The 14,582-nt window shown below is 27.5% G+C and overlaps 1 protein-coding gene across 2 annotated transcripts; it reads left to right on the top strand.

Annotated features, from left to right (window-relative positions):
- The first annotated feature begins 2,750 nt into the window (after positions 1-2,750).
- Positions 2,751-4,548, top strand: LOC118073394 (putative gustatory receptor 28a). Of its 2 annotated transcripts, none has more exons than XM_035093883.1 (5): positions 2,751-3,755; positions 3,817-3,888; positions 3,947-4,036; positions 4,106-4,222; positions 4,510-4,548. In XM_035093883.1, the coding sequence occupies exons 1-4, from the start codon at positions 2,793-2,795 to the stop codon at positions 4,175-4,177; spliced, it is 1,197 nt and encodes a 398-aa protein (XP_034949774.1). In that variant the 5' UTR covers positions 2,751-2,792; the 3' UTR covers positions 4,178-4,222; positions 4,510-4,548. The 2 variants fall into 2 exon arrangements, with proteins under 2 accessions (XP_034949774.1, XP_034949773.1); XM_035093882.1 differs by having other exon boundaries at positions 3,802-3,888.
- The last annotated feature ends 10,034 nt before the right edge of the window (positions 4,549-14,582 follow it).

Genomic DNA, 14,582 nt, shown 5'->3' with positions numbered 1-14,582 from the left:
TGACATAGAAAGTAAGTCAATTTTTTTTATTAAATTACCAGTCTCTGGATTAATTGATTTTGAAATTACAAAAATAAAACATTCATACATAAATCTATATGCTGTTTGTCATCAGATAGTTAATTTTTATACAATTCCTACTTTATTTGCTATACTATATTTAAGTTGGTTAAGTGTTTATTTCTGTTACTTTTGTTTACTAACACACTTTGGATTAGCACCTTTTTCTCTTACGGAACGAATCTTACAATCTGTATGGATTCTCTTAATTTACTATGACTTAATTATTCTAAGTGTACAAGTCAATATTTTTATTAATGAGGTAATTTACAATTTATTATGAACTTTAGTTTTATAATAATTTTTAAGTATGTTGCATTTTCAGAAGAAAAGAACAGTAGATAACATCCATTGGCTTTTAAATACGTCTAAAATGAATAAAAATACAGAAAAAAAGGTATGTAAATATATAGTTATCTTCTTTTGATTTAATCAAATTATATATTACGTTACAGTTGGAAAAATTTTCGAAATATCTTCTACATGAAAAAATACCCTTCAAAATATATGAAATAATGACATTAGATGGATCCTTATTGTATGTTGTAAGTATATAGAGAATAATGAAAAAATAAACAATTGGTAATCTATCTTTATAATTTAGCACAGAAATATTTACTAAAATAATATAAATTAACAGTTTATATTAATAATTTTAACTTATTGTGCCTCTCAATATTAAACAATAATATATTATTTTACAGATTGCCAGCACGTCTGTCTCCTATTTAATTATTTTAATACAATTTCGATTTTACAACGATAGTCATACATAAAAAGTTCCTACTTCCACTTACAAAGCACACGAAAACTTTTTTCCATATAAATGAAAGAATTTTTCTTTCATATTTATCGATGACTTTTAATAAATGAAAGTGAATAATAAATTAGGTAATAATGGTAACTAGCAATAATGTACATAAGGCCAACAATAAATTGATTTACAAGTTGATCGATTGAGTTTAAGAAAAAAAGTCAACAGCTTAGTTGCAGAATAGTTTCATTGGTAAATTACGTAATACTAATCTATCAGTCTTGTGTATTGTTATATTTTTATTTAATTCTCATGTTTTCTTCAAAATTTTCTATCAGTGCTGAAGTCTTAATATATTTTTATTCATTTTTGTTCAAAGTATTCGGAATATTCTCATGGAACATTACTTTATTTTTTATCACTCAACCAAAAATCATTAACCAAGACACTCAGTTGATCAAAAAATCTTACTACAAACATTTTTACAATATCTTGCTAGTCAAATCACACACGAGCTTACATGTATGTTTTTTTACTCAAGTACATGGAACATCTGATGTGCAAAGTACAACTACAGTGGTTCGAAAATGTTTATTACTTTATGCAACTACCACAACGCTATTAATTCTGATATACTTTGTTATCCAACATGAAATTATTCCAAAAGCTATTGATCAACTGATAAAAATTGATAAAATATTAAAAACGTGTAATGGATACGTTTTGCTAAATAATTTTGGAGTTCATTATTTATTCTTCATTCATTTTTTAACATGTCTTACTGCAACTGTACTACAATTAGCTAATCGTCCTTTGATAATATTTTTTGCATGGTCTATTCCAGCAATTATATGCAACTGGGTTTTAACACAATACAGTTTAGTTTTGCATATAATTATCAACAGAATAAAATCTATAAATGAGTTTTTACTTAAATTGAATAAAATTTCAATTGACCTAGAAAGTAAGACAATTTTGATGGTTAAATTACCAATTGTTGATTCTATTGAAACTGAAATTACGAATATACAATATGCTTATATAGAACTCTATTCTGTTTGTCATCAGATAGTTAATTTCTACACATTTCCTAGTTTATTTGCTATAATGTTATTGAGTTCAGTGTTTATTTTTGTTATTTTCTATTGTTGTCTTATTTTGAATTCGTTCCTGTTAGTATCACAGAGCGAATAATGCTATTTGTCTGGATTACTTTAGCTTATTATGTTTTGATTATTTTAAGTATACACGTCAATATTTTTACAAACGAGGTAATTTATAATTTATCATACATTATTTATTTCACATTTATTTATAATATTCACATTTTCAGACAACAACAACTGTAGATTACATTCACTGGCTTTCAAATACACATAGAATGGATACAAATACCGAAAAAAAGTAACAAACTGGCATTTAAGGCCTAAATAATTTGTTATATTTATTATAATTGGATTATTTATCACATTATAGTTGATAAGATTTTCCAAACACTTCCTTCACGAGAGGCAACCCTTCAAAGTTTATGATATGATCACATTGGATGGCTCTTTATTGGATGTTGTACGTAGGAAATGAAATAAGCTTTATAGGAAGAAAGACTTTATAATTTTAAATTTTACTGATTACAGATTATCAGCACTGCTATCTCATATTTAATTATTTCAACACAATTTCGTTTCTATAACGATGACTAAATGTAAACAATTTTTTACATTTTAAAACGAAATAATTTCTGTATATCTGTCTATGACATTAGCAAAGAATGTTTTGGTAATTGAATAAGTGGAAATAAATAATAAATGAAGTAATAATGGTAAAGGCAATAATGGGCATAAAGTTAACTGCGATAGATAAATAACTTTATCGATTGAGTTTAAGAAACAAGCTAGTAGTTCAGTTGCTAAATAGTTCTCTTGTCATTTACATTAAACTGAGCTATCAATTTTCTGTATTCTATTTTTATTCAGTTCTTATGCAGCCCTCAAAATTTTCTATCAATACTGCATTTTTATTATATTTTTATTCATTTTTTTTCAAAGTCTTCGGACTATTTCCATGGAAAATTACTTTATTTTCTATTTCTCATACTAAAGCCACTGATCCGGATAATCAAGCAGCCAAGAAATCATACTATAAACATTTTTACAATATTTTTTTAATAGTATCGTTCACGAGCTTACATATAAATTTTTATATTGAAGTACAAAAGACAACTGATGAGACAGGAACAACTACAGTAGTCCGAAGATGTTTAATATTTTATGGAATTATAACAACATTAATTATTTTGATATACTTTGTTGTACGACATAAAATTATTTCTAAAGCTGTTAATCAACTTACAAAGATTGATCAAGTCCTAAACGCATGTAACAATTATATCTTAGTAGATAATTTGGGGATTCATTATCTACTTTTCATCAATTTATTAACGTGTTTTTCTGCAACGATGTTACAATTAGCGACTCGTCCTTTGATAGTTTTCTTTACGTGGTCTATTCCAGCAGTATTGTGCAATTGGGTTCTAACACAGTATAGTTTAGTGTTACACATAATAATTAATAGATTAAAATCTATAAATAAGTTTTTGCTTAAATTAAATAGAATATCGATTGATTTAGAAAGTAAGTCTATTTTGTTTGTTAAATTACCAATCATCGAGTCCATTGATACTGAGATTACAAATATAAAATGTGCATACATAGAACTTTATTCTGTTTGTCTTCAAATAGCTAATTTTTATACGTTTCCTACTTTATTGGCTATAATATTTTTATGCTCTTTGAGTCTATATTTTTGTTACTTTGTTATTATTACGCATTATGAACTAGTGCCTTTTTCCATGCCGGAACGAATCATGCAGATTGTGTGGAATATTGTGGTTTATTATATTTTAATAATTTTAAGTACATACGTCAACATTTTTACAAATGAGGTAATAATTTACAATTATCAGTTTTCGATTTTAAATCGACTCAAAGTGTTTATATTTTCAGAAAAAAAGAACAGTAGATATCATTCACTGGATTTTGAATACACATAGACTAGATAAAAAAACAGAAAAAAAAGTATGTGAGTGAATAAAAATCTTCCTTTGCTTATATTACATTTGATATTACATTATAGTTGAAAGAATTTTCTCAACATCTGCTCCATGAGAACATACCCTTTAAAGTGTATGATTTGATGATATTAGATGGCTCTTTATTGTATGCTGTAAGTATAAGATTAAATCAACTAAATTCGCAAATAATAACTATTCATAATAAATTTTACTGATTACAGATTATCAGCACTGCTATTTCATATCTAATAATTCTAATACAATTTCGTTTTTACAATGATGAACATACATGAACAGTAATTACTATCGTCAAAAAATTGATGTCAAATCAATTGATGGTATATTCAAAATATGTTTTATAAGCTAAGATTAGTTATAGTAAAGACTAAAATTTAACTAATTTTATTAAACAGTCATTAATTTTTATTATTTTGCTCGGTCAGTAACATCCTTATTTGTTAATAAAGCAAGTTATTACATAAAGAGTATAACTTTATCAATGTTGTAATTTTTCTACGAAAGAATTTTATTAATTATTTCAAGCGCCGGATGATTGTATAAGATAATTTATTTTATTAAGTATAATGAGAATAAATTATTTTTTAAACATTTATTTCTATTACAGATTCAACGTTTATCGAAGTACACGCATGTATGATACGGGTTGATAATAACATACATTAGAAAACATTTATGACACTTTCTTAAAATTTACGTTGAAATTTTATTATAAAAAAAATATTTCCAAAATTAAAGAGGCCTTCAATGAACTCTTATTTATTACCGTTTTTAAATTAATTGTCACGTTTTTCTAAATGATAAATTTTCGTATTTCAATCCACAATTCTATTTAAGTATATCCAAGTAAATTAAGTAAATGGAAGTGAATAATAAAATGACTGAAATAAGGTAAAATGATAAAGATAATGCGTCCATATTCAATATAAACTACAGAGAGAAAAGTATATTCATTGATTAAGTGAAAGTGACAATGCAAGGACTGCATATTCTTTCCTCAAATAACTTAACAGTGAACAAGTCATTTCTACAAAAAGTTGAAGTAAAATTATGTGCAAAATTTTTTATCAACGCCAACTTGTATATTATAAATCAAAGTTTAATTTATGCTGTATTAACAAATTTTTACATTTCTCATTTTATATTTTTAAAATATGGGGTCTATTTCCTTGGAAAATAGAAGATTTTTGTCTTTTCCAAACTGGTGTACCATCTCACAGAGACCTTTATCAACTTTCTAAATCATATTACGGATCTTTTTACAATATTTTTTTAATGTTTGTTGTAACATGTATTCACCTAAGTTTATCATCGTCAATATACATATTGTTATTAGATAATAATGCCATTACAACTCGAGCAGTTCGAACAAATCTAGTAGCTTTTGGATATTTTACATCAATGTCTATTCTAATATTTTTTACCGTACAACAAAAGACAATGGTGAAAGCTATTGATCGTCTTTTAGTAATAGACAAAATTCTAGGTACATGTAAAGGATTCATTTCTGAAAAAAATAATTGGCCTTATGTATTATTTTTCGTTAATTTACTGATACTTATTGGACTCATAATATTTCAAACAATAATACTTTCAATAATAATTTTTATAACTTGGAGTATATCATTCATGTTTTGTAATGGTGTTTTAATACAATACACAATGGTTTTGAACGCACTAACATACAGAGTTAAATGTATTAATAAATATATTCTAAAACTTGGTAGAATATCAACAGACTTAGAATTTCACTCTATTTTTCTTATCAAATTGCCCATTGGAAGATCTATTATACCAGAAATAATAAACATTCGTTATGTCTACTCAGAACTTCATTCAGTTTGTAATCAAATAGCTAATTTCTATGCATTGCCTATTTTATTTGCTATTATGTATTTGAGTTCATCAATTACATATGGTTTGTATTTTATATTTTTGGCTCGTCTTCGAAATGATAAATATAGTCCTATTGAGCATGTGAGTGATATCTCATGGTACTTTTTGATTTTCTATGATTTATTAACTTTGGCTGTACAAGTGAATGCAATTAAAAAAGAGGTAATAAATTTTAATTATAATCTTAAAAAAATTATTGCTATTATTACATTTAAAAATTTTTTCAGATAAATATTACAGTTGATAATATTCACTGGGTTTTAAATTTATGTACCATCAGTGAAGACACTGAGAATGAGGTTGGTACACTTTTTTCATGTTTGACTTATTCTACTTATTTTATTATTGTTACATCGCACTAAATAATTTAAATTATTATTAAAGCTGGTAGAATTTTCTAAAGACCTACTTAAGAAGGAAGCCCCTTTTAAAATATACCAAGTAATGGCTCTTGATGGTTCACTATTGTATGTAGTAAGTGTTCATTGGTAAAAATAAATAAGAAATTATTTTTTATTGCAAAACTTTTTCTCAATAAATTCAATTTTTAGAATAAATGTAATTTTTTTTAATTAATCTTTTTTCAGATAATTAGTGCAATTGTATCAGATCTAATAATTCTTCTTCAATTTCGTCTCAGTTTTTAATATAGTCATAGATTTTCATTACTTTATTCAACGTCATTTGATTATCTTCCCAGATGCTAAATAATAACTGAATGCTTGAACTCATCGAAACAACTTTGTTCAGCAATATCATGTTTGAAATTATGAAAATTAAGGCAATATACTTTATCATCTTAAACAAATGAGAAAAAAAAAAATATTACAAAATGATAAATTGGAATTTCTATACGACTAAAAATAGATACATCATATCGATTAGATTTTGATAACTATGCCTTCAATTCAGTTGCAATGTATTTTACTGAGCGAGAAGAGTATTAGTTCTAGACAATAATTTTTGTGTACATTATTTATAAAATTGTTTGTTAATTTAACACAAAATTACAATGAAAACTTTTGTTTATAATAATTTAGTGAACAAGAAAATAACATCAACACTCTTAATCACATGTACAAAAATAATTTTTTATTCGAATTTTTGTGTTTTTAAAATATTCGGATTACTTCCATGGAAAATTAATACACCTTATATTTTTCAAAAAAAACAAATATTACGAACGGATTTTCATCATAAAAAACAGTGGATACATAAAAATAATTTTATTTTCTCTGAATCACGTTGTGGATCAGCTTATAATATTTTTTTGATTCTCACTATCATAATTTCGCATATCAGATTATCATCTATTATATACACTTCATATGATAAAACTGCAATTACTACAGCTGTTCGATCAAATTTAATTGTCTATGGATATATTCTATCAATAATCATATTATTATTTTACACTGTAAAACAAAAAAAGATCACTAAAGCTGTAAAAAAAGTTTTGAATGTAGATAAAATTCTATACTCGTGCAGAGAATACACCTTAGATAATAATTATTGGCCTTATATATTAGTTTTTATTAATTCAATCATTTGGATATTTCTAATGACAATTCATGTTATTATCCTTCCTTTAATCCAATTATTAACTTGGAACATAGCAATTTCGCTATCTAGCTGGGTATTGATACAATACACGATGACTATAAATTTAATTGCTCATAGATTTAAGTGCATGAATAAGTTAATATTGAAACTTGCAAATATGCCAACAGACTTAGAATTCAGATCGATTTTTATTATAAAATTTCCTATTAAAAAGACTGTTTTAACAGAAATGATAAACATCAAACATGCTTATGTGGAACTTAGTTCTGTTTGTAGTCAAATTGTGAATTTTTATGCATTTCCAACTCTATTGGGTATTATTTATTTGGGTGCATCAATGATTTTTAGTTTATATTACATACTTTTATCAAAGTTCATGCCAGTCAATTACACTTTAATGGATCATGTGTGTGATGGATCATGGTGTATATTAATCACATACGATTTGGTAGCTTTAAGTATGCAAGTTAACATAATTACCAAAGAGGTAACTTTATTTTCTTATTTATAATAAATGAATAAATAAATAAAAAACTAATTATTACTTTTGTTAAGATGCATCAAACTGTGGATAATATTCATTGGCTCTTAAATTTATGTAACATTGATGAAGAAATTGAGCATGAGGTAAATTATTGAATCAATTAATCATTTTTCATCAATAATAAATGCTTTTAATATTATAACAGTTATTAGACTTTTCTGAAAATCTGTTGAGTACAAATATTTCCTTTAAAATTTATGAATTAATGCCATTGAATGGATCTCTACTGTACTCTGTAAGTATAAAAACATTTTCAAATTTAATTCGAGATTTAATTAGTGTAACTCTTTTAAAATTTAAATAAAAACTTGAATTATGTTTTCAGGTGTCCAGTACTGTTGTATCATATTTAATTATTCTTGTACAAATGCGTTTAAAAAATTAGCAAAAAAAAAACTATTCAAAAAATAAATTAAATTTATCAAACTTAAATTTCTTTAAAATTAAAAATTGACAGTCAATAAAAAAACAAACGTTGGAATTTTTCTTAGTAATACTTTTAATGCTTCTGTGAATCCTACAGATCCTTTTCGTCAATCAATTAATCAAAAAATGCATATTGAAGCTTACAGTAGTTTTGAATGAAATATTCAATTGAATAAAAAATAAACCATGTAGAACAAAACAATAAAGTTTTTGATACTGATACAAATAGTATGATTAAGACAATCACTCGATATGCTTGTCATTGGAATCGACAGGAACAAAGACAGCGACTCATCGATACGACGTCTCAAAATAAAAAGTGCTTGTCACTGAGATCCAAGCCGCAGTCTACCATTTATCCTGACTACATAGATGATCTCGTGATAAAATCACATGACACTCTTGTGGGGTCGTAGCTATGTATCGTCCAGTTTCTTACTAGAAGTCACTCGACCGATCATGAAATTACTGAAGATGTGATTGAGAAGGAATGAAAGTAAGAGATATAGCTCTGATAGGAACAGGGTGTAAATGCGAGTCATGATTATAACACGTCAATAAGATTCCCTTTGTATAAGTGAAGAAGACATCGTTAATTTATAATTGTTATTTGATGATATCTTAACCACGATAATTTTCCAATGCTCCTTCAAGCATGTAGAAGTTAACGATTTTTTTATTGTTGCAATTTTTCTTTTTTTATAGAAGAGGAATATTTGAATGAAATAGAATTTGAAGAATGATGAAACGTAAAAGAACAGAGCATGAATTTAAATTTTGATTGATGTTGTGCGACATTGAAAAGTATTTTAAAAAAACTAAAAAAGTGGTGTTTAAAAGAAAAATTAATTTACTGTTAAAAGAATTAAATTAAAACTTCAACTCAAGTCACGTCCTTTATACCCTTTTAAGTTATTTACTCCAACTATAAATATTTACTACAAATTCTCGAAAACCAATAATTTAAAGATTCCAAGAAAAACCCAACAGAAATGAACCAAAAAATAACAAAGTTAAATTTAAACCTTCATCTCAATTTTACTTGGCGATATCAGGGATCAAATGTACGAATGTAATTTAAATAAAATTAGATACATGAAAACAAGGAATATGAAAAATGATTGTAAGAGTTTTGGCTGATCAGATAGGTCAGTATTTAGATAACTGACGATTCAAAGCTATTTACATGCATGCATACGGAGGTTATCGTCCTGGCTTTGTTGCGAGTCACCACATACGCGGTGAGGTTGTCACTCAGGAGACTTCAGGACTCTGATCAGTGAAGTAGAGAAAGGAAAGAAGAAAATATCGAGTGCGGATATCTTGTCTTTTCTATCCCTCTTTATTCCTTTCTTTTGACTTGAAATCTCCCTGGTAGCGTTTACCCTACATCCTTCACTGGACTTATCTGCATTCCTGCATACTATTATTCATGCATTGTTGGTATATATTTACTTATGTATAGACCATGTACTAAGCATCATGTTAAAAAATAATAGTTCGTTATAAACAACAATCATTGATTAGCTCAGTTCTTTTTGTAGTGATTATTCGATAGACTTGATACAAAAGTAAACAAAAAAAGTAATTATTTATAACAATAAAGACTAATACTGTAATTTATATCAGTTAATTGTGGTATCAGTTACACCTTTATATGCTAAATAGAGAGAATGCTTTCATATAATGTATTTAATCGAGTATTTAGAAAGAAAAATTATTTATAACAATTGTTGCTGGTTCAGTGATATCGATCAGCCAACTGTTATATGAATATCATATGAAAATTCGTGAATAAAAAAGAAAAATTGTTCATAATAATTATGCTATGTAAAGCATATCCTAATAATTATTACTTTTATGTTACGCTTTTGTATAAAATCCATTAAAAATCACATTTAAAAAACCAATGAGTTATTTTAAAATTACATTGATAGCTTTTCCCGATATTTTTTTCTAAAGAAATATTAGAGAGAATTATTAATAGAATTCTCATTAGATTAGAAATAGTTGATATGTTACATTTTAAAAATTAATAGAAAACTTTCAAATGAAAAAAAGATTCTAAATCATATTATTTGCTTAGTTAATTCAAAAATATTAATTTTCTCTATATGAATTCCGAGTTAAATAAGTTATTTTGCTGCCTTCAATACAAAGTACTCTGTTAGAAGACGAAACCGTTCTATATACTTCAAAGATGAGCTCTTCAACCGTTCACAGCGTAAAGTCGAATGTCTCAAAGAAACCAAACTGGAATGAGACAGAGATGGAAACCACATTAATAAAACATTAAGGTTTTGTAGAGTATGTATCGATGTAGTGTTTATATTATCTTCTTTGATGTCGACATGTGAATTGGACAGATTTGTTATTCAGAGTACGTACATAAAAGTGGTGAAGTCTTGCTCCGCTCCGTTTGTGGACAAGAGAGCTCTTGGAACCTCACGTTGAGAAGAGAGCTTGACATCTACTACGCACGATAGACAGACGTGGACGAACGCTTTTAAGTCCAGTATACCGTTCATTCCAATCGTCTGTTACACTTAGTGTTTTTAAGGTACTATTTTCACCTGACTTATGAATTTTAATAAATAACATCACCACAAACTAGTGAATTTCAAAAATCCTTGATTATAAGAATTAATGTAAAAAAAGAATCTATAGTAATTTAACAAATTTTTCATTCAATAGAGAATGAGTTTGAAAACTGATAGAATAAAATGTCGTTCACTATTAAGATAAAAATGAAGAGAATAAATAGAATAAAATCAAATATTATCTATTGTATATTATCATTAAATAAAATTTCCATTTTTTCATCGTTATTTAAATTCAGCAATGAAAAAAATTTACGTATTGGAAAGATTAAAAATTAAATTTATGAAATAAAAAAACACTCACCACTATCAGCTCATCATCACCTTTGAAACGCGTACCTCTTAATTGATCACTGCAATAACTTAATCATTCAGCACACTGGAGTACAGTTAGATTGGATAAAATTCTCCACGATTAACTGAAAATGTCGGAAATATATTAGTAATAATTCATTATATTTAATATAATAGCACCATTTGGAGTGGGCTTTGTATACAAACCGAAAAATACTTACCATCAAATTTATGCAATTATAAAAATAAAAATAATTCTGAAGTTAGCGGTTAGAATTGAGCTTATCTGCGCAGAATGATGAAAAACAGGCTCTGCGCATTTTGGCGGACTCGGCACGTCGTCTGTCGACAACCTCTTACCGTTAGATAATTCTAAGAATTCTATGAAAAAAAAAGTATGATTCTATTTGTTCAATACATATTAACATTTTCCCTTGATTATGAAATGAAATTCACTAAAAAAGTTTTTAAAATGATTTTCTTAGTAATAAAAAACACTTACATTTCTGGAAAATTAACAAAAAACAAAAAAATGACTGATGGCGTCATAAGGAGTTTTTATACGCAATATGTGAAATTAAATATATATCTGGTATACCGTCACATATTACAAAATTTATTTTTTAGGAATTCAATGTGGCATCAAATTATTTAATTCAAGCCAATAAAACAATGATTACACATAATTTATACGAATTTTTATCATTTTAATCCAGATAAAACCGGAGATCATTTTCCATAACAGGTGTCACGAACAACAAGTAAAAATGAACTGATCTGCGCAATGTGATAATTAACAGACTTCGCGCATTTTGGCGGATGAAAACACGAATCAGAGATCAGCTTACAAATGCCAGAAAATTCCAAGAATCGTGCAATAAAAAATATTCAATTATTCAATTATTTTTAATATATTTTATATTATAAAAGTTATTATCAATTAATTATTTATACGAGGAATTGTTTTAAGATAAGAAAACACTTACATCTACGAAAAAAAGACAGTTTAGAAAAAATTGACTAATGGCGTCGTAGGGGGTCGCACACCGTTACAATCGTATAAACATCCAGTTGATTCACTCCACTGCACTGTAACCACTGAATAACCACAAATTTATTGTAGCACTTATTTTTACGATACTTGAAACTATTCTAAAAATTATATTTATCAAAAATAGTGAAAAAAAAGATGTTTATAAATTGAAAATCTAATAAATATTAAGTATAAGGTGTGTCTACAACATAATGCATGACAAAGTGATCGTGAGTGAAATTTTCTAATGACAGTTCAGTAATGAAGGACATGAAAAAGAGTAGATAAATAAGTTTGTTTATGAGAATTCTATAAAAGTTTCACAGCATTCAATTCGTAAAAATAAATGAGAGCTCTATAGCACTCCAACATGTTTTCATTTGTGTAAGAGACAGATCCAAGTGTTTCTATAGTTATGTTGTGAATGTCAAGTGTAAAGAAAAGTGGAAGAATGTACAAATACAATTGCAAATACGATAAATATTTATCGATTCTAAACTTACTTCCTGAAGTCTTCTAATGTCTTCTTTTTCTATGAATTGTGTTTTTTAATCTACGATACTCCATATTTATATTTTAATTACAGCCGGTAAGTAACATTTTATTTTAATCACACTACTTTTGCATGTATATCCTATAATGTATTTTCAATAATGATAATAAACATAAATCATTTTAAGCGTAAATTACAATTCATATATTGAATCAAACAACCACCTGTTGATACCTTGCTGCTGGAGGTAGGGATAACGTTGAAGGGGTTGGCTACATCATAAATTTTGTACGACGCTTTGCTGTATAACGTATTCGTATATAATACTACACACGTTGACTATAACACCTTTTTCTTTAAATATAAATTTATCAAGTAACTTTGTCCAAGTATCCGTATCACTGAATAGAATTATTTCAAAATTTTCTACGTAAATATTTGATTTCAAGTAAATTAAATTTATTAATCAACAGATGAGTTGTTAATTAAAAGGATGTGTAATCAAATAGAAGAAATAACAGTAAAGAGACTTGGTTACAATACGATGAGGTAAAAGAAATCTCATTAGCAAAAGATTGGAATGTTATCATACTGATACAGATCTATAAAAAAAGCAAAACTTATATCAATCCAAGTTACGTGATAACTTGAGAAAAAAGTCTAATGGCGTTCTTATCATATAGACTTGCTAGCATTAAACTTTTCTGATTGAATTGTAATTAGTTTAGGCTGGAAATTTAATTAGCATTAAAGATTGAGATATTTTATGTTATAAAAATACTAAATTATCAATAATAAATGGATCACAGCAACTTCATTAACTTCTTTAATAGTGGTTTTAATATTTCCTCAAATATTAAGTTAAATATCTTTGAAAAAGTTTACAGGCATTATAATTAATGTCTATTTAGATGAGATTATTTATTGACAAACAAATCTATCAACATATTCTTTGGTAGAGGTCATAAATATTTGCAAAGCTATTAAATAAATATTAAATTTATGCAATCTTAAAATCCATAGAGAGGCTGATACATTTTTTAGCTAGCTAGGCTACATGATAACGAATGAAAAATGGTGTAACAATATTGGGTGGCTCTCAACATGAAGGGTTGGGTGAAGACTGGGAAACTGGTGAAATACACCATAAGGGGCGACGAGCAATGAAGTGCGGAGAGAGTTCTGTGGTCGTCACGTCGTCGAAGTGACGAGAGACCGCCGGTGTAGCAGTACTACTATTAACACGCAGCACCCATCAACCCTACGAGCTTACATTACTTCCTTTTGCTTCACTGTTCTGCGCTCCAACGGCCACCGCCGCCGCCACCGTCGCCGACTAGTAGTCGAAGAATTCGAGTTGCCATAAATCTCTCTTGACGGGTGCGCGATTCCATGCACGCGGTTCAAGGGAGGAAACGACTCCCTCTTCTCCGTCCAGCACGTACCCTTCCGCGACATCCCTCGCTACGCGAAGAATTGTAATAGTTTTTCTCGCGGGGTTAACACACCGAACCATTCTCGGTCCGAAAACCATTCTCTTGAATGAAATAAAAAAAACGACTAGAGAAGAGCGAACGAAAAGAAGCCACTGCTGTGTTTCTCTTGTACGTGTTTTAGCTTGCTGGCTCGCCTTTGTTGAGATCTGTCACTCAAGACTCCCTTCAGTGAAGGAATAAAAGTCTTCTTGCTATCGAAAAAATGTAGCAAGGGTGAAGGTTTGGAATTAACAAAAAAAGTTATACACATGTATGTGTTTTTCTTTGATCGATTAAAAATAAATTATCTTTTTACTAGGTTATCAACATTTTTGCATAATCGTTCCTTTCTATCT

The sequence above is a fragment of the Chelonus insularis genome, unplaced genomic scaffold, assembly GCF_013357705.1.
Source record: "Chelonus insularis isolate UGA/USDA-ARS -01 unplaced genomic scaffold, ASM1335770v1 scaffold_277_pilon, whole genome shotgun sequence".
Lineage (NCBI taxonomy): Eukaryota > Metazoa > Arthropoda > Insecta > Hymenoptera > Braconidae > Chelonus > Chelonus insularis.
This window is presented reverse-complemented; position numbering and strand designations above follow the sequence as displayed.